This window comes from Neolamprologus multifasciatus, chromosome 7 (genome assembly GCF_963576455.1).
Source record: "Neolamprologus multifasciatus chromosome 7, fNeoMul1.2, whole genome shotgun sequence".
Lineage (NCBI taxonomy): Eukaryota > Metazoa > Chordata > Actinopteri > Cichliformes > Cichlidae > Neolamprologus > Neolamprologus multifasciatus.
The window spans coordinates 42,323,952-42,344,471 of NC_140445.1; the positions used below are offsets into that span (position 1 = coordinate 42,323,952).

The window sequence follows — 20,520 nt, forward strand, 5'->3', positions numbered from 1 at the left end:
ACATTAAGATGAAGAAGGCGGAGAGTTTTCATATTGGCTCAGTCAATCAAAATCTAAACAGGAAATAAACGAGTGAACAGACTTTACAGATGAACACACACACACTTTTTTTTTTTTTTTTTTTTACAGTGGTAAGAGGTGGGGCAGTGATAAGTACTTGATTACATGTTTGATGAGAAAACTAAACTGAAATACTGGTAATTTTTCTGATTTCAACAACAGAAGAAAAACTTAAAGAATAAACAATGAACAACAGGTTGAAAGGTCCATGGAGAAAATTGACTGACAGAAAAAGGAACATTTTCAGGCTGCTACCTGAGGAATGGATGGCTTTGCTCCTCTTCTGCATCACTTCCATGAGAGCACCAACAATGCCTGTGGTTGGAGCTGGTGTCGGAGGGCCGGACTCTGGATGATCCGACACCTGGGAACAGACAAACAGAATACATAAAAAGAATTGCAACATTGTAGCATTGTAACACAATCCAGAGGAAAGTTGTGGTTCAGAGTTTGTTCTTCACATTATTGTTTTAAGATGAACGTTTTAACTTTAAATGAATCTTATGGCATCTAGACATTTATAATGGAAAACTGCTCATATGAAAAGGTAGATTAAAAATGTATTGTCTTAAAATGCATCTTTTCTCATGGTTGGTAGTCTAGTAGGTTTCTTCACTGCCACCTTTTGCCAGTAGTAGCAGAAGCTTTTGGGGGTGAGGTGGAAAAACTTGGGTTGAAAAGTGGAACATCAAGTAGTATTTTTGCTGAAATACCCATGTCCATTCACTACACGTCCTCTTGTTTTCTGAATAGTCTTCACAAAGGCTCTACATTTGCAAAAGATATTTATGAACTTTGCGTTAAATGACAAACAACCCAAAACATAACAAACTCTCATTTTACAAATTAAAAGTCATGCTAAATTAGTTGAATGGTATGCCCACACTGCAGTACTTTATATACACTGTAGAAAACCTCATAATTTAATTATAACATAAGACCTAGGCTCAGTTTTACAAAATAGATTATGATTATGAAGTAGATAAAACAAATGGGGAAACATCAGATCTCCGAATACATCTTTTTCCACAAAGGATCTTGATTACATAAATTTTTAAGTCTGACTTAAAGGCAGACTGAGTGACTGTATGAAATGCATAGATACGTTTACACTGGCATAAAAGATTTGTCTAAAAAGGGCTGAATATAGGAAAAGCTTAGTTTTGGAGTAGACAGTGGACAGGCTGATTTAAGCAGCAAACAACAAAACCAAAACCAAAACATTCTACTGGTAGTTTTGGTGGGCTTATCCGAGACTGTAGTTAGCTGGCTAATAAGTAGTAAAATTTCCAAGTAGCTTATGAAGAATCTACCTGGAACTACAATGTGGGTTTTCACAAAAAAACCCCAGAACAAAACGAAACAAAACAAAACAAAACACAAAAAAGCAAAACAAAAAAAAGACTGTCTTCAAATAAAGTGCAAATGTGCAAATAAAACCTCAAGTATTTATTATGTATTATTGCAGTGATCACAGTGATCAAAGTGATCAAAGGGACTGACTCACAGTCTTGAGCTGGATTCCTTGTCGGATCTGGTCCAGCAGGGCATCTCGTCCAGTACTGGAAGTTGGCACTCTGTTGTTTTGCTCCACCTTCTTCAGCTGGGTTCCTCCTCTAATCTGCTCCAACAGCACCGACTTCCCACTTGGACTTGGTGAATGAGGCGAGTCTCCACCCCCACCTACGCTATCTGGCTCTGGAGGAGGAGGTGGGCCAGGTGGGGGAGGAGGAGGGGGAGGTGGCAGTGCAGGAGTGCTGCTCACCACAGAATGCTGTGCCACTGGGAGAGGTGGAGGGGGTGGAGGTTGGGGAGTAACAGAGGCATGTAAAGGAAGGGGAGGAGGAGGGGGAGACTGGTGGTGGTGGTGGGATGGAGGAGGCGGCTGGTGAATTCCCCTGGTGGGAGGAGGTGGGGGAGGTGGGGCACCCAGAGTTCCCGGTCTGGAGGGAGGTGGTGGAGGCGGAGCTAAGGCCGGGGCCCTGGATGGAGGAGGGGGAGGAGGGGCTCCTCGGCCTCCTCTGGAAGGTGGAGGTGGGGGTGGGGGTGGAGCCAAGCTGTGGGGCGGCGGGGGAGGAGGCGGAGGGCCGCCTCGAGAAGGTGGTGGAGGGGGAGCTGTAGAAGTAGAACACAACAAGAAACATCCTACGTTTAACTCTTGTGCAGTTTTGCTCCACTCTTCTGCAGCACTGTGATCTGGGGAAACATCTGGATCTGGAGCTCAGAAAAGTAACTAAGCCCCAAAGTAACTAAGCCCCAAAGTAACTAAGGCTATGTTCACACTGCAGGCGAAAGCGCATAAAATCGGATTTTTTTTGACCCTATGCGACCCATATCCGATCATGGTATGACAGTGTGAACGGCACAAATCCGATATTTTCAAATCCGACCTGGGTCACTTTCGTATGTGGTACTGAATCCGATACATATCCGATGTTTTAGAAAGCGACTGCTGTTTGATGGTCATGTCGCATTAAATCCATCTTTTACGTCACTGACACAAGACAGACGCCAATTATCAGATCCGGAGAAGACATCGCGAACGCTTCCTGGCCATCCAGTGTAGATGTTAGTGAAACTGTTGGAAAGACAACGTTGGAGAAACGTGAACATTTTATTTGTACTGTATAATCCGCAGATTCTGACAGAAATCTGCAACTATCCTTTGAAGCACCGCTCCTCTAAAACAGCAATAAGGATAATTATTAGGCCATATGTAAATAACAAAATAACTTTGTAACTTACAGTAAAATTGGGAAACGTAAAGTTTGAAACAAGTCTTTATATTAATGGCCATCAGTCAAACAATAGTGTTGGGTCTGGGTCTAAATGGCACGTTGTGTGTGACGTCTTCTTTTGCGCATGCGGGCCGCTTTGAGGGTTCACACTGGAGTGCGTTTGCTGTCACATTTTATTTGTAGTGTGAACAACCAGACAAAAAAAATCGGATTTGATCAAAAAAAAATCGGAATTGAGCATTAAGACCTGCAGTCTGAACATAGCCTAAGGGTCTAAGGTGGGTCAGTTCTTACCACACTGCAACAATTACTTATGCTGCAGGCCCAGTCTGCTGCAGAGCAGGTTGTGTTTGACACAAGAGATAAACTTGTAAGAAATCACCATCTATTGACCAATCAGCTCACTGGAATTTTTTTTTAGGAAGAACCTAAAAACCTCTAAATCCCTTGAAACTTTAGAGACCATCTGAAGTCTTTATCTTTCCCTGAAATGCACCAAGTAAAATGATACTTGAGAGCTTAGAGTCTTATCCATGTCGATGTTTCTCAGTGGTATAATGCTGATTACACCAACTTTTCCTAAGTTAACTAGATTAGGTAACCACAGATTGTCTTACTAAATTCAAACCACCTTCATGTGACTGTAGATACCTGAAATATTTGAAGCCACAAGAGTAAAATATATCATGTGCATGCTAAACTAACTAACATACTACAGGCTACTCTCTCAAACAAGTCATTTTATAACCTAACCAGTATAAGTCTGCAACACTAAAAAAAAATAAAATTCTTATAAAATATTAAAGATAAATGAGGGAACGACTCGCATTATTAGAATATAACAGGTAATTAAAGAGGGGTTCAATTTACACCAACACATACGCTGGCACTGTCCTAAATTCAAACACCTCTTTCCTCTTTTCTAACTAGTCCATGGTAACGTGATTAAAACAGTCAGGACAGAAGAATCTGAGTATGTTTCACAAAATAACAATTCAGACTCAAAAAAGCACTTGATCTGCTCATATTTGCTGTGTGATGGGAAAAAAGGAGAAGGAAGCAGGTGGCATCTCAAGATAAAACCGTGAGAAGAACTGCAACATGTGAATGTATAAAAGTTCAAAAATATCAGATCTCTGACTTCATACACTGACCAGTGAGAATCAACTGGATTTTTATGAAGCATTTCACTTAAATCTGTCATTTATTCAGTTATTATTATTTTTTTATGATGAAATATCCCCAAAACGATGAAATAGCTATGTGTTTTGGAAGCGGTAAACAACACAATAAAAAAATAAGCATTTTATTCTAATTTAAAAAATTTAATTAATATACTGTATCATTTCTGTGTTCACAGTACATTTTTGAACAAAGACATTTCTATTTCTAGTTCAACAATTTCTATTTCTCTGTGAAAGACAAAAAATGGGAATTTAAAACTCTTTTTTATGCTGTTCAACAATTTGTAATTATCAGTTCAGTTCACAGGTGTGTGTGTGTGTGTGTGTGTGTGTGCTCACCCTGTCTTCTCAGCTCGTTCTTGACTGCCTCCACCCCTCCCTTCTTCTCGATGAAGTCGTAGATGACCTTGGACGTTTCTCTGTCCTTCAGCTGAGCCTCAGAGATGCCGCACATGTCGAACAGGTTCTTCAGTTCAGGGTCCAGGTTATTCAGCTGTTGACAAAGTATATTTTAAAATATGCTTTACGCTGGGGAGGACCTTATGAAGGACCTTATGGTGCAAAAACCAGGCCAGCAACTCAAATATGACTTTAGCCACAGAAAAACAAAAATACTTGGGTGGCCGTTAATATGGTCGTTGGTAACAGTGACGTAAACTTCATCTAATGCTTTTTAATGTCTGATGGCAGCAGAAAGAGACAGTAGATATGTCTGTATATCAATAACATCTAAACCCAGATACAAGGTAAATGAAAGTCTTATCAATTAGAATGAACTTTGTCATTCTTCCCCTTCTGTGGTGTTTTTGTCCTGCTCATATCACACAACCTGAGCCCGTCATCATTGCTATAAAGCCCAGCATTTGTGCAGGAGTTTATGTCCTATTTCCCCCTTTTCCTCTCTATATGAAGTATGTCCATGTGTTTATAAGTCAAAATTATGTTTTCATCCAGCAAGTAACTAGAGAATGAGAACTGTGAAAAGTTGCACATTCATAAACTTAAAGTGTGAACTTTATAAGGATGTCATTTTTCTGTATCATCTCTGTCCTGTTGGACCCTCAAACCCAAAAACACATCCGCCTGTTTAATGCTCCGATATATTTAAAATCTAAAAAAAACCTATAGTGTACAATTTTCGAATCCAATAAAAGAATATTTACTACATCAGCTTACCTTTCATTTTATTTGAAATCTACAAAAGGATCACATCTTTTTAGCTTATTTGTAGCTGTCACTGTGGGATATTGCCCTAAATATAACTACCTAAAGCTTCCACACAGTTGGAGTGGACGTATTAATTTGTTTGTGAGATATAAAATGATATGAACTAAAAATAAATACCCTGAACACCAAAACACTAGGTGGCTGCCACAGGTGTCATCTTTTTCATACAATGTAGTGGAGAAATAACAGGTGATACTACATGACATTTCAAATATAAACTCTGCTGGGTTGTAAAGTGTGTTCTTTGGTTTCTGTGTGGATGTATGTGACAGATTTCACTGTCTTCACTGAAGATGACTGACGTTGGTCCAGAAAAGTAAACACGATGCTTGTTTTGTGAATGTCATAATGCTTGCAGTTTAATTCACATCTTTTTGTCGATACTTTTACAGTTTGATTTTTTTTATGCTGTGCAAACAAAAACAAACAAACAAAAAAACAAAACAAAGGACTGAAGTAAATATGGAAGAACAGGTAAGTTTGCTGTTCGAGTCTGCAGTTGCCTGCAGACAAAGATGTATCCGGGCTAAGGCTTTAACCTGGTATGTTACTTACTGTCACTGTCTATGGAAATATTAACTCCTGCTGAAGATCTTCAATTCAGTTTCAATTTAGTCTTATTTATATAGAGCTGAATCACACCAGCAGTGGCCTCAAAGTGCTTTATATTTTAAAGCGAAGACCCTACAATAAATAACTGAATAAAACTGGTTTTAAAAGCTAAACAGCTCCCTGTTAATGTTAGATTGTTTTTTTAAACTAATAATAGACTTCCTCATGTTCTAGGTCTGATGAGTGCTTAATTTGTCCACAGTGCAGGAGCTCAGACTGACGCTCAAAGTGCCGTGTGACACCTTGTGGTGAGCAGCAGGAAATGCACACTGGCTGTACCCTGATTCCTGGTATCCAATCAGGTATTTTATTTTCCCTATGCTTCTGTGCATTAGAAACATTTATCGAAGCTTTAAAGGTGATACTAACCTTACAGGTTTTGTTTAAAGGCTGCTACTAAAATAGATGTTTTAGCAGCAACTGAGTTTTTTGTAAGTACGATTCATTTCCTGTGCACAGCCTGATGTGCAGTATAACTGCTGTGAGCCATTTTTAACACTACCTAATGGAAAATTGGTCTATTTCTTCAGAAATCTTTAGACAAAATGTGATTTCTGTAACTCATATGATATGATCAGCTAGAGAGAAGATAACTGACACAGGTCTGGATTAGAGAAAACCCAAAATAAACTCCAACATCTGCATCTTTCAAATCATTAAAGTTATATGCTGTACATTAATTCCAACTTAAAAAAAAACACTTCAAAGAGACCATTAAAAGCCCAAAATTACCAAAACATTCACGCCCATGTTGAGTGTATGCAAGCTTCTGATAACAACTGAATGTGAAAACAACAGAAACAGTCTTAACTTGTTAATAATTTTGGATAAAAATGCTTAATGTGATTTACAAAAAAAATATACTTTAATATTGCTCAGTGGAACTTTGTATAATTTTGTCTATTATCAGACTTCACTGACACATGATGGCTCTCTTACAGCAACAGGAGAGGTGTTTAACTGTGTTACTGTTGCTAACAGTAACAGTTTTACATTAAGCTAAAAAAACGAAAACACAAAACTAAATTTAAATACGAAATTTAACTAAAAACAATGCCAGAAGCCTTTAGAGAGCGATCTACATGTTGGTCAACTACATTTTAGATATTTCTGTATAATTTTGGAAGGTTGAGCCATTTCTAATAATGTATCCTGATCTTGTCGGGACAATAAGTAACTGTGAATGGATCCAAAATGTATCCGAATGGGACTTGCAGGGACATGACTGATCTGGGCCTAATCAAGTCTGAATCCATCATCCTTATACATTTTGGGTCTGTAAAGTAGACTCATAAAGCTTTAAACAAGTACGTTTTAATTAATTGCAAGCCATATAGTAATGTATCATAAATGATCCAGTAACACACTGTAAATGTTGCCAGTACAAGGAAAGTGGAAGACAGCGTCACAGCTACATTATTGCCCACAGAGTCAGCGTTACAAAGATGTAACCTACAGATTTTTTTCTGAGCTTACAGAAAATCTGCAAATTCCTTCTGTGCAGTTTCTCAGATGCAGAGCAGGAAGCAACAAGAGCCAAATTTGTGCAATTTCATCAAGCAGCCACCACACAAGTCACTACTGTGCTTCTGTGTCTGCTTGTGTGTGTATATAAAGGGGATACTCACATCAAAACCTGTGTTTGGATCCCAGCCCACATGACCAATGTGCCTGAAGAAGACAGATGTGTAGTGAGATCATGCCAACACGCGTAAGTACACAGAAGAACATCAGCTGTTTAGCATGTGCACATGATACACAGTGAATGCACACACTGCACTCTGATAATGTGGCCATTGAAGGCTCTCAGACGTTAATGCAACATGTTCACTGTTGCCACAAAGGAGCCTATCATTGCTAGATCAGACTGTACAGACACCACAGTCCAAAAACTTTATCATTTGTCATTGTTTATTTTAAGTTTTAGGATGTGTAAAGCAGACTTTTGCTTTTCTGCTGTTTAGTCTCTGCCTACCAGCTAACACCAGCCTTTCTAATCTTGTGTTTTCCAATCAGCCACCTTGATTCAAGATTCAAGATTCTTTATTCGTCACATGCATAGTTATACAAGTATAACACGCGGTGAAATGTAACCTGCAACCTGAAATGTAAATGTAATTCACAAAAATTTAACATTTTCTGTAAATTCTGTGAATCTCGGGCAGCTCGACTTGCATGAAGTGTTTCCAGCTGTGCGTCATGTAGCTGGAGTCGAGTGTTTTAACCGATGGATGAAACGATAAATTTTTAGACATAAGTTGTAACGGCCGCCGTTTTTTTTGTGAGTATTTATTACACGGCGTGTAAAGCCTGTTCTAACGTTTGAGTCTAAGGTTTATTTTCTAGCACCTGACGGCTCTTTTTTGCTTCTCATCCATAAACACTCTGCATACTCTTTCACGTTGTTCAGTTTATTTTGAAAGGTCTCAACAGGATCTTGAGCTTTATTCTGAAAGGTTTATGTGGAAAATAAACAAGCAGACACGCGGTGGTTTTACCGTCGTTGTTGCTAACGACAACGCATAAAAACAGGCGCTTGTCCGTCTGTAGTGTGGTTATATTAAATATAAGAGAAAGAGAGAACTTTAAGAAATTAATATAGCCACTACAGTGACCATCAAAACCATGAAAAAATATCGCCGTAAGCTGTTTATTTTGCAACACCACGAAACAAACGATAGCGTAAAAAGAAACAATAGACGTTTTTATATCGTCATCCGATATATATCATTATATCGAACAGCCTTACTCTGGAGATGAACTATGAGCTGGAGGTCTGAATTAGGTCATATTTGTGGGTTTCACAGCGTGGTATGTGTGCATATGTGAGGATATATATGCACATGTGCTAAAGGGACCACGTTTTAACCCCTACCCTTGTGACAGTAAACAACAGAGAAATAATCAGCTACATCTCGTAGACAATTTTCAACCGCACCAACTTAGACTGCAGCTGGTGGTCCTTGTTCTGCTCTCCCACTCACAGCAGATCTCCACAGCAGAACTAGGACTACTGTTGCCAGGTTAAATCTAGGATACTGCAGTTGAAATCTGTTTGGCCACAAGACAGGAGGCCTTAAGAGAGCAGAATGGCCACAAGAGCAGCTTGCCCATATGGAAGAACTGCAGTTACTAAACTGTCAAAATTTGATTGTGCAATAATAAATATTAATTTTCTCCATCGACAGATGAAAAAGTTTAACTAAATGATAAAATATGTTCATTATTTTAGACATTTGATTTGGTTCAATAAATAAAAAAAAAAAGTCCTATTTGCTCAGCACTGGAGCACTCAGTACACTGTGTGGTGTGACTCGGACTCACTGGAAGTTGCTTGGCGTGCCGATATCGGCCTTCGTCAGCTTCTTCTTCTTGCCTTTGGTTTTCTTGTCCTTCCGGTTCAGGCCGCTGTGGCTCAGCATGTTGTTGATGTGATATGGCTGTTGATGGCTGTGGGAGTTGTGGAATCGGACATTGTTGATCTCCGGGTTCTTTATGTCTACTGTGGCCACATGCAGAGTTGGGCCTGTGCATGGAGGAAGTTAGCAGAAAGAGTTTAAAAAGAAACAACCACTATATTTTTTTTTAAATGATTTTTAACAACTCAAATTTTTATTGTCACATATTCAGCCAAAAAGTATCTTTGTGTGTGTGTGTGTGTGTGTGTGTGTGTGTGTGTGTGTGTGTGTGTGTGAGAGAGAGAGAGTGTGTGTGAGAGAGAGAGTTCATGACTGTGAGTGAGAGGGGTCATTGGGAGGATGACCTCAGAGAACTAGAGACAAAATACAGAGTGAGTGTGATAAGTACTGATGATATATGCTGATGATACAGATGAGTATCGTCAACTCATCAGAACATTGGTAGTGTTGTGGTGTCACTGTTTTAGTTTTTATTTGTCATATGCAAGTTAGCACAGGGTCAACATTGCAATGAAATGTGTTTATGTGTGAGTAAATGAGTTTGTGTACATATTTCGATGCATCTTGACATCATGAGTTCAGTATTAGGACAGTGCAAAAACATAAAGGGACATCCATTGTGAGAGATTTAAAGCTAGCACAGCACCTCTTGACAGCTGCAGCACTAATCATGGCAGCACAGGAACAAGCTCCAAGTACAAGATCCATAGAAACTGGGTGCAGGCTGTGCACAGATGCCCCCGAGACAATCCAGCACATAACAGCAGGGTGCAAGATGCTAGCAGACAGGGCATACATGGAACTCCATAACCAAGTGGCCGACATAGCATACAGAAAGATCTGTGCTGAGTATGGCCTGGAAGCCACAAGGTCAAAATGGGAGCCCCCCCTATGGTGGTGGAGGATGGCCGAGCTAAGATCCTGTGGGAATTCCAGATACAGATGGACAAAATAGTGGTGGCTAACCAACCGGACATAGTAATGGTGGACAAGAAGAGGAATACGGCTGTAGTGATACCGAATGAAAGCAACATTAGGAAGAAGGAACAGATGTACCAAGGGCTCAGAGAAGAACTCATAGGTCCCATTGGTAATCGGAGCACTACGTGCAGTGACTCCCAAGCTGGGAGAGTGGCTCCAGCAGATCCCAGGAACAACATTTGAGATCTCTGTCCAGAAGAGTGCAGTCCTAGGAACAGCAAAGATGCTGCGCAGGACCCTCAAGATCCCAGACCTCTGGTAGAGGACCTGAGGTTGAAGGATAAAGACCACCCGCCCTTTATTTATTTACACAAATATATATATTTTAAAGGCTTAACACCTGTCTGAGGGAACTGAAACTAATTCCATGCAATACTGGTTTGCTCTTAATTCTAGGAAAATAATCCAAGCAAGCGACCCTTTTTGACTCTCTCACAGTGTCATCAACATGCCTTGCTATAATCCCATGTACCGATATGACAGAAGGCTGGTACAAACTGTGTGGTTTCATCCGTCTGCACTGAGCATTCATGACATATTCTTTTTTTAATTCAATTCAATTCAATTTTATTTATATAGCGCCAAATCACAACAAAAGTCGCCTCAAGGCGCTTCATAGATACAGAGAAAAACCCAACAATCATATGACCCCCTATGAGCAAGCACTTTGGCGACAGTGGGAAGGAAAAACTCCCTTTTAACAGGAAGAAACCTCCGGCAGAACCAGGCTCAGGGAGGGGCGGCCATCTGCTGCGACCGGTTGGGGTGAGAGAAGGAAGACAGGATAAAAGACATGCTGTGGAAGAGAGACAGAGGTTAATAACAGATATGATTCAATGCAGAGAGGTCTATTAATACATAGTGAGTGAGAAAGGTGACTGGAAAGGAAAAACTCAATGCATCATGGGAATCCCCCGGCAGCCTACGTTTACTGCAGCATAACTAAGGGAGGATTCAGGGTCACCTGGTCCAGCCCTAACTATATGCTTTAGCAAAAAGGAAAGTTTTAAGCCTAATCTTAAAAGTAGAGATAGTGTCTGTCTCCCGAATCCAAACTGGAAGCTGGTTCCACAGAAGAGGGGCCTGAAAACTGAAGGTTCTGCCTCCCATTCTACTTTTAAATACTCTAGGAACAACAAGTAGGCCTGCAGAGTGAGAGCGAAGTGCTCTAATAGGGTGACATGGTACTACAAGGTCATTAAGATAAGATGGGGCCTGATTATTTAAGACCTTGTATGTGAGGAGCAGGATTTTGAATTCAATTCTGGATTTAACAGGAAGCTAATGAAGGGAAGCCAAAACAGGAGAAATATGCTCTCTCTTTCTAGTCCCTGTCAGTACTCTTGCTGCAGCATTTTGGATTAGCTGAAGGCTTTTCAGTGAGTTTTTTGGACATCCTGATAATAATGAATTGCAGTAGTCCAGCCTGGGAGTAATAAATGCATGAACTAGTTTTTCAGCGTCACTCTGAGACAGGATATTTCTAATTTTAGAGATGTTGCGCAAATGGAAGAACGCAGTCTTACATATTTGTTTAATATGTGCGTTGAAGGACATATCCTGGTCAAAAATGACTCCAAGGTTCCTCACAGTGTTACTGGAGGCCAAGGTAATGCCATCCAGAGTAAGAATCTGGTTAGACACCATATTTCTAAGCTTTTCAGCGCCGAGTACAATAACCTCAGTTTTATCTGAATTAAGAAGCAGAAAGTTAGCGGCCATCCAGGTCTTTATGTCTTTAAGACATTCCTGCAGTTTAACTAATTGGTGTGTGTTATCTGGCTTCATGGACAGATAGAGCTGGGTGTCATCTGCATAGCAGTGAAAATGTATGCTATGTCTTCTAATGATGCTGCCTAAGGGAAGCATGTATAATGTAAACAGAATTGGTCCTAGCACTGAACCCTGTGGAACTCCATAATTAACCTCAGTGTATGAAGAGGACTCTCCATCTACATGCACAAATTGGAGTCTATTAGATAGATATGATACAAACCACTGCAGTGCAGTACCTGTAATACCTACAGCATGTTCTAATTGCTCTAATAGGATATTATGGTCAACAGTATCGAATGCTGCACTAAGGTCTAGCAGGACAAGCACAGAGATGAGTCCACTGTCAGAGGCCATAAGAAGATCATTTGTAACCTTCACTAAAGCTGTTTCTGTGCTGTGATGAACTCTGAAACCTGACTGAAACTCTTCAAATAAACCATTCCTCTGCAGATGATCTGTTAGCTGTTTGACAACTACTCTTTCAAGGATTTTTGATATGAAAGGAAGGTTGGAGATTGGCCTATAATTAGCTAAGACTGCTGGGTCTAGAGATGGCTTTTTGAGTAAAGGTTTAACTGCAGCCAGCTTGAAGGCCTGTGGTACATAGCCGATTATTAGAGATAGGTTGATCATATTTAAGATCGAAGAATTAATTAATGGCAGGACTTCTTTGAGCAGTTTTGTAGGAATGGGGTCTAAAAGACACGTTGATGGTTTGGAGGAAGTAATTATTGAAGTTAACTCAGAAAGATCAATTGGAGAAAAAGAGTCTAACTTAACATCAATGGTACTAAGAGTAGCTGTAGATAATATTACATCTGTGGGATGATTATTGGTAATTTTTTCTCTAATGATAAAAATTTTATTTGTGAAGAAGTTCATGAAGTCATTACTAGTTAACGTTAAAGGGATGGTTGGCTCAAAAGAGCTCTGACTTTTTGTCAGCCTGGCTACAGAGCTGAAGAGAAACCTGGGGTTGTTCTTATTTTCTTCAATCAGTGACGAATAGTAAGATGTTCTGGCTTTGCGGAGGGCTTTCTTATAAAGCAACAAACTATTTCTCCAGGCTAAATGATGATCCTCTAAATTTGTGACACGCCATTTCCTCTCCAGATTACGAGTCATCTGCTTTAGGGTACGTGTTTGAGAATTATACCACGGAGTCAGGTACTTCTGATTAGAGACCTTAGTTTTCACTGGAGCTACAGTATCCAGAGTCGTACGTAGTGACGAGGTGAAATTATTAACAAGATAATCGACCTCTGTTGGGGTAGCGTTCAGATAGCTGCTCTGCTCTATGTTGGTACAGGGCATTGACGATGATAACAGTGGGTGGATTATATTCTTAAACTTAGTTACAGCGCTTTCAGAAAGACATCTACTTTGATAAAGTCTACTCTCCACTGCTGTGTAATCAATTATTGTAAATGTAAATGTTATCAGGAAATGATCAGACAGGAGAGGGTTTTCAGGAAACACTGTTAAATGTTCAGTTTCCATGCCATATGTTAAAACAAGATCTAGAGTGTGATTAAAGTGGTGGGCGGGTTCTTTTACATTTTGAGAGAAACCAATTGAGTCTAATAACAGATTAAATGCCATGTTGAGGCTGTCATTTTTAGCATCTACATGGATGTTAAAATCACCCACAATAATTATTTTATCTGAGCTGAGAACTAAATTAGATATAAAGTCTGAGAAATCAGACAGAAACTCTGTGTAAGGCCCAGGTGGACGATAGATGATAACAAGTAATACTGGTTTCTGAGTTTCACAGCTGGGGTGGACAATGTTAAGCATCAGGCTTTCAAATGAATTAAAAGTCTGTCTTGGTCTTTCATTAATTAATAGACTGGTGTGAAAAATTGCTGCCACACCACCCCCTCGGCCCGTGCTTCGAGATTTCTGGTAGTTAGAATGACTCGGGGGTGTTGATTCATTTAAACTAACATAATCATCCTGCTGCAACCAGGTTTCTGTAAGGCAGAGTAAATCAATTTGTTGATCAATTATTAAGTCATGTACTAACAGAGACTTGGAGGAGAGAGACCTAATATTTAATAATCCACATTTCACTGTTTTACTCTTTGGTTCAGATGTGGATACTGTATTGTTCTTTCTTTGTAATTGTTTATGTTTAAGTCGTTTGTTGCTGGTTTTTAGTTTGTTTTTTGTCTTTTTGGAAGCTGACACAGTCTCTATGGAGATGGGTTTTTGGGGGGGTAGCAGGAGGAGAGAAGCTGCAGAGAGGCGTGTAAGACTGCAACTCTGCTTCCTGGTCCCAACTCTGGATAGTCATATTTTGGGGGGTTTAATAAATTTGTCCATATTTCTAGAAATGAGAGCTGCTCCATCCAAAGTGGGATGGATGCCGTCTCTCTCACAAGACCAGGTTTCCTCCAGAAGGTTTGCCAATTATCTATGAAGCCCACATCGTTTCTGGGACACCACTCAGACAGCCAGCAATTTAAGGAGAACATGCGGCTAAACATGTCACTCCTGGTCTGATTGAGGAGGGGACCAGAGAAAACTACAGAGTCCGACATTGTTTTGGCAAAGTTGCACACCGATTCAATATTGATTTTAGTGACCTCCGATTGGCGTAACCGGGTGTCATTACTGCCGACTTGAATTATGATTTTACTGAATTTACGTTTACCCTTAGCCAGCAGTTTTAAATTTCCTTCAATGTCGCCTGCTCTGGCCCCTGGAAGACAATTGACTATGGTTGCCGGTGTCTCTAGCTTCACATGTCTGAGAACAGAATCACCAATTACCAGAGTTTGACACCCGGCGGGTGTGTCGCCGAGTGGGGAAAAACGGTTAGACACATGAACGGGTTGGTGGTGTACCTGGGGCTTCTGTTTAGCACTATGCTTCCTCCTCACTGTCACCCAGCCGCCCTCTTTCCCCAGCTGCTTGGGGTCTGCCGGGGAACAGCTAGCGGGGCCTATGCTATCTTCCGCTGCACCAGCTACAGGGGCCTGGCTAGCTACGGGTGAATGAAGGGTGCGAAGCCGAGTCTCCAATTCAGTAATCCTGGCCTCCAGAGCTGCAAATATGCTACATTTGTTACAGATATCATTACTGCTAAAGGAGGCTGAGGAGTAACTAAACATCTGACACAATGAGCAAGAAAGTGCAGGAGGGACAGGTGAAGTAGCCATGGTGCTAACGAGTCGGCTACAAGCTAAGCTAAACTAGCGAAACAGTACAGAGACAGTGACTGAATACTTTGGCTATAAATTAGGTGAGTACACAGAAAGTGTGCTTCGGATGAAGCACGTGAAGATTATACTATGAAAAAAGAATGTATTTAAAAGTTGTTAATTAAATTTCTAAGCAAATAAGCTACTCAGAAACACCAGTGTTTGAGCAGGAACAGGAAGTGATACTCTACCGCAGAGCGAGCGAACACCAAGTGACAGCGCCACCAAGAGTGCAGTGAAAGCGGCTAGATGCTTCAGAAGTTAATGTGCACAATGAACTGTCCATGTTGTTCCATTTCTTCTCCTGTTGGTGCAAGCCATACAGTGTGGAAATTCCATGTAATCTCCACAAACTGAAGTAACATCTGACACAGCCACTAATCCACTAGTAATCCATGTCTGAATCCCTGGTTGCACCCCACCACACTCCCCAAGAATTCTGGACTTCTACAACTAGACCAACAGGTCTACCTCATCAGCAGCCTAAGGACTAGGGTGGGATGGGGGAGGTGCTTGTTTCCCTGCTTTCAAACAGAGTTGTTGAGGCACTTTTGCTTTGATATCAAAATAAGTACTTTAATAGTACTGACTGAAAAGAAAATACAAAGGATTAATCATTTATAAAATTCTAAAAACTAACATCAAATATCCATCCACACTGATAACCACATTTTACAGCTTCTAAATTAAAGCAAGGACTCAAAAGCAGCCATCTTTAACCAATATCCAACCTAATTTAGATGAACAAAAATGAAAAACGTGCTAATTTCTATTTTGAATTTTGTTTTTACAAAACTTGAAAAATGAAGTTTAATAAATATTTTAAACTGATGTAATACATAATTATTAATAAGAAGTCCTAGCATTAGCAGGTACAATACACACAAAACAATCAGTAATGCACTCAACCACTGTGGCCTGTATGCACGCTCACCATGCAAGGCTCCACAGCTGAAGAAAAAGCATGTTGAAGCGCAGAACAACATTTAGACAAGGTCAAAGGTCAAAGGCACTGCAAAAACACAATACCAACAGTGACGTTTGGAGGTGGGAACATCATGGTGTGGGGCTGATTTTCAGCATATGGCACTGGCATGCTTCATGTAACTGAAGGAAGGATGAATGGAAAATGTACAGAGACATTCTTGATAAAAACCTGCTGCCATCTACCAGAATGATGAAGATGAAATGAGTGTGGATGTCTCAGCAAGACAATGATTCCAAACACACATAAAGAAAGAAATTCAAGTTGCTAGAACGGCCCAGCCATTCATCTGACCTAAATCCAGTTGAAAATCATTGGAAAGCACTAAAGCTCAGAGTTTATAGACAGGGCCCACAGAACCTTCAGGACTGTTTGTGGGGAAGAACGGGGCCAAAATCAGACCTGAGCAATACATATGACTAGTTTCTCCATACTTGAAGATGTTATCACCAACAAAGGCGTTTGTATGAAGTATTAAGTATTAAAACCCACACTAGAGGGTTTAAAAAGAACAACAGAAAGCGTGTGGTCTACATACGGCACAGAAAGGCTTCTCCATAAACCAGATTTAACCTGCTTCACTCTGTCAGTGTGAGAGCCAGACTGTGAAACAATGATGCCAATGTGTTAGGAAACGTCACAACAGCACACTGCAGTCTACTGGCATTTCTCAAACACACACACACACACACGTGTTCTGTAGGACGAACGCTGTTGTCATCACTGTCTCGCCTCTGCGGTCATACAGGGAGGTCCTTCTACAAGACCAGTGTTTGCCAGTTTGATCAACACTGCTCTTAAACACTGGATAATGGGAAATGGACTGGTTCTTATATAGCGCTTTTCTACTTTGAGCACTTAAAGTGCTTTACACAACTTGCCTCACTCACCCATTCACAAATTTACACCCATTGCACAAGCACTTTTTTCTATGCTCTTGCTATTTAACATTCAAACGCATTCAGACTCCGATGGATGATAATATCTTGCCCAAGGATATCTGGCATGCAACCACCAACCCTCCCCGTTAGTATGTGACCTGCTCTACCACCTGAGCTACAGCTACTCCTACAGCCACTGCAGCTCTGAACTGTTCTAGAAATAACTAGCTGAACTGGACATCAGCTGGTTCTTATTCTATATCCTAGTACAAAGTCAATGGATTCCTTACCAATCGCCATCAAAACTGTCTGAAGTTCATGTGTTTAACAGCTTTCATTTAATGGTCTCTCCACTGTAACCATCAAAACCCACACAAGCAAGTTCAAACAGATATTCCAACTGCTAATTTACTCAGTAATTTTCAAAATACACACACAAAGAACAAAACAAAAAATAGAAGGTCAATAGTAGCAATCGGGTGCATTTGTTGGGCATATTTGGTGGTTTATAAGCAGATGATCTATGTGTACAAAACTGCAGTTTCTGAAATCTAAGTGTTACTAGTGTTTAGGAGGTGTATTTACAGAAAGACCTGCCAAAACACCATTTAATTTAATGTAGCAAAAGGAATTACATTGAAACTGAACCAGGAAACTAAAAGCTCAACATGTATTTGCTCACAGATAATTATTGCAGTCCTGGCTTAGATTCTTAGAATTAATTTAGGGGTGGGCGATAGAAACAATATACGATAGAAACGATATAAATTTGGCCAACGATACAGATTTTGACTATATCGCTCTATCGCGATAGCGCATGTTGATGATGTCGCTAAGCTGCGCCTGTTTTGGTCGAAAGCATCGCAGCGGCTAAAACCATTATAATCTGCAAATTATGCCGGGCGACAGTCATAGCAAAGAGATGAAGCACTTTTGAAATATGGGGAAAGCCAAAAACTGCGCTTCCTCCACTTCCGTAACATTGATTCATTAATGTTGAATTCTCTCGCAGCTGTTCTATTCCCATGTTGTTGCAGTATATTAATAACTAACCTCGTATTGTGGATGAATAATCTCAGTTGTTCTCCTGACTGAAGTTTGGCCCGTGTATAGTATCCTGCTATGCGATTGCATTTGTCCCTAAAAACATTTTTTAACAGATTTCTGCACGCCCAAATCGTTTCGAGGTCAGTAAGCACAACCAGAATTCATACATAAGGCACACTCTCGATTTTTGAGAAAATTAAAGGATTTTAAGTGCGCCTTATAGTGTGGAAAATACGTTATACAGAAGAAAAGAATATATCGTGATATATATCGTTACCGCACATGCTTCAAATTATATCGCGATATGGATTTTAGGCCATATCGCCCAGCCCTAAATTAATTTATTTAGAATAGTAACCTGCTAATATTGGAAATGAGTGAGTGCCTATATTCTTGGTTATTCAGTGCTTCGTATGCTACAGTTTTAGCATATTTCTATCCTCTATTGAATCCTTGGATAACTGAAACGTTTACTTTGCCATTTCTCCACATGTTGCATCTTGCTGTATTTCTTTGTTTTTTTTTTACTTCAGAGGATGGATGACATCCTCATTTTATTCATTTCTATGTACTTGTTATTGAATTTTTTAAAGCCTGAATGAGAAAAATACTTTTTACAAAATTAACTAAAGTTAAGAGCCTACGTAAGCAAAACTTATTAAGAGTTTAACATACCATTTTTAGGGTCACCTCTTTTCTCTGCAAAAGAAAAATTAACAGAATTATAGTTTCAGAAAAGTAATCACGAGTCAGCAATCTTTAGAAAGTATGAAGCGGAACTTATTAAGAGGTTTTAGTGAGAAAAAAAAGAGTCAGAAAAGTGCTTTTTAGGTTCAGTTAGTTCTGTTAAAGCCCTAAGGTGCAGAAATGCCGCTTCACATATGAAAAAGCATTTTAATAGAGCAGTCAGGTTATTCTTGGCCTGAGCAGAAAAAGAAGAGAAGCAAAAGATTTGAAAGCTCAACTGTGTTTGCCATACAGCGTCCTGCCAGCTGTGCCAGCCCCGTGAGCCTTTGAACCCTCAGTCATCATCACAGTTTGAGAGGTGCACTTCAAAAGGCCAACATGCTGGAAGGAGCTGAAGGGAAGTCAGAGGAGCCTCACAGCAGAGACATTTACTCTACTGAGAAAGACTGACAGCTTTACAGCAGCAGAGAGGAAGAGATGGAGCACACAGCAGCGAAGCGAAAGAAAAAATAAAAATAGGGGAACAAAACCCCACAGACACAAACAAAAACACAGTCCCAAACCAAACCTGTCAGTGGAAACCACAGCTTGATGACTGATATGAGAGGTGATATTTTTTTTCCGAGAAATACTTTTGGTGAGGATCAGTCCTCTACAAGCCTTCCACTGCTAGTGTCCGGAGAGTCAGTGCTATTCACAGCTCAAAGTAGATTTTCATTTTTACTTTCACCACTAAACAATCCTTCACTTTTAACTACCTCCCCTCCCTTCTCTAACAGTGTGCCAAACTCTAAGTCAGCTCCAAACCTGCCTTTAAGGCAGTGACTTTGGAGCTGCATTCAGGCTGAGTGAGCAAACGATAAGGTGTGATCTCCAATAAAAGTTGTGAAAGGTTAAACCGATTGAGGAAGAACACAAAGACAAACTGAAACATTAAAGTTCACCTATTTTCCGCTGTCGTCGGTTGAGCAAGTCATCAATGGTGGCTCTGAATCGTTTGGCTTCTTCTTCGCTGGCGAAGTTCAAACCAATCTGACATGTCTGAAAGAAAGAGAAAGGGTGAAATGTGATTCTAACAGCTTTCTCTGAAGAACAGAAAAACTGTGCAACATTAAATCGCAATACACTGTAGGTGGATAAAGACAAGCCTGACAACTGATATTTGGAAATATGAAAGAACCACACAGCCTTATTTTATGCTGATAAAATTCTTGGTGAGAATAGACTCTAAAAACAGGAAGACATCTGCTGTAGACATTCAAGTCTTGAAGTAGTCAAAAGAAAACATTAAACACTTACATCTCCTGCAAATGTAATGAAGTAGGGTCTGGAGTTGCTGATGAAGAAGTTGTGGTAGAGTTCCTGTTCGAACATCATTTTCCCTTCCTACAGAAAAAAAAATTACAGAAAAATGAAATTGAAAGAAAAAAAAAATCTCCAAGTTCAGAAAAAAAATCTGACTTCTAATCCTCTACAATTTAAATTCATACTCCCAACAACCCAAAGAGAGATTTAGGAGCTGGCTGCTTGTTCAAGAAATTAAATGTCTTCCTCTGGAAGACAATGATGCATTTTTGGTATCCTTGAACACACTTCCATAAGGAGCTCACCTCCACTTAGTTAAATGAAAAGAAAAAAAAAATCATTTTCTATCTATAAGTAGGGCTGGGCCGTTAACTATGAATTCAATTTAAAAAATTGGCTTTGAACACAA

At 40.0% G+C, this 20,520-nt stretch overlaps 1 protein-coding gene across 2 annotated transcripts in view; it reads right to left on the reverse strand.

Moving 5' to 3' along the window:
- Positions 1-20,520, reverse strand: part of LOC146514970 (actin nucleation-promoting factor WASL-like) — a 31,430-nt gene that overhangs the window by 211 nt on the left and 10,699 nt on the right. Inside the window, exons 3-10 of one of the 2 annotated variants that reach the window (XM_085166726.1) lie at positions 20,106-20,192; positions 19,751-19,847; positions 18,795-18,818; positions 9,146-9,347; positions 7,450-7,492; positions 4,322-4,475; positions 1,568-2,175; positions 316-424 (exon numbers count right to left, since the gene is read on the reverse strand). In XM_085166726.1, the coding sequence (XP_085022852.1) occupies positions 316-424; positions 1,568-2,175; positions 4,322-4,475; positions 7,450-7,492; positions 9,146-9,347; positions 18,795-18,818; positions 19,751-19,847; positions 20,106-20,192 (1,324 nt within the window). The remainder of the gene's footprint in view (positions 1-315; positions 425-1,567; positions 2,176-4,321; positions 4,476-7,449; positions 7,493-9,145; positions 9,348-18,794; positions 18,819-19,750; positions 19,848-20,105; positions 20,193-20,520) is intronic. The other variant, XM_085166727.1, reaches the window with a different exon arrangement.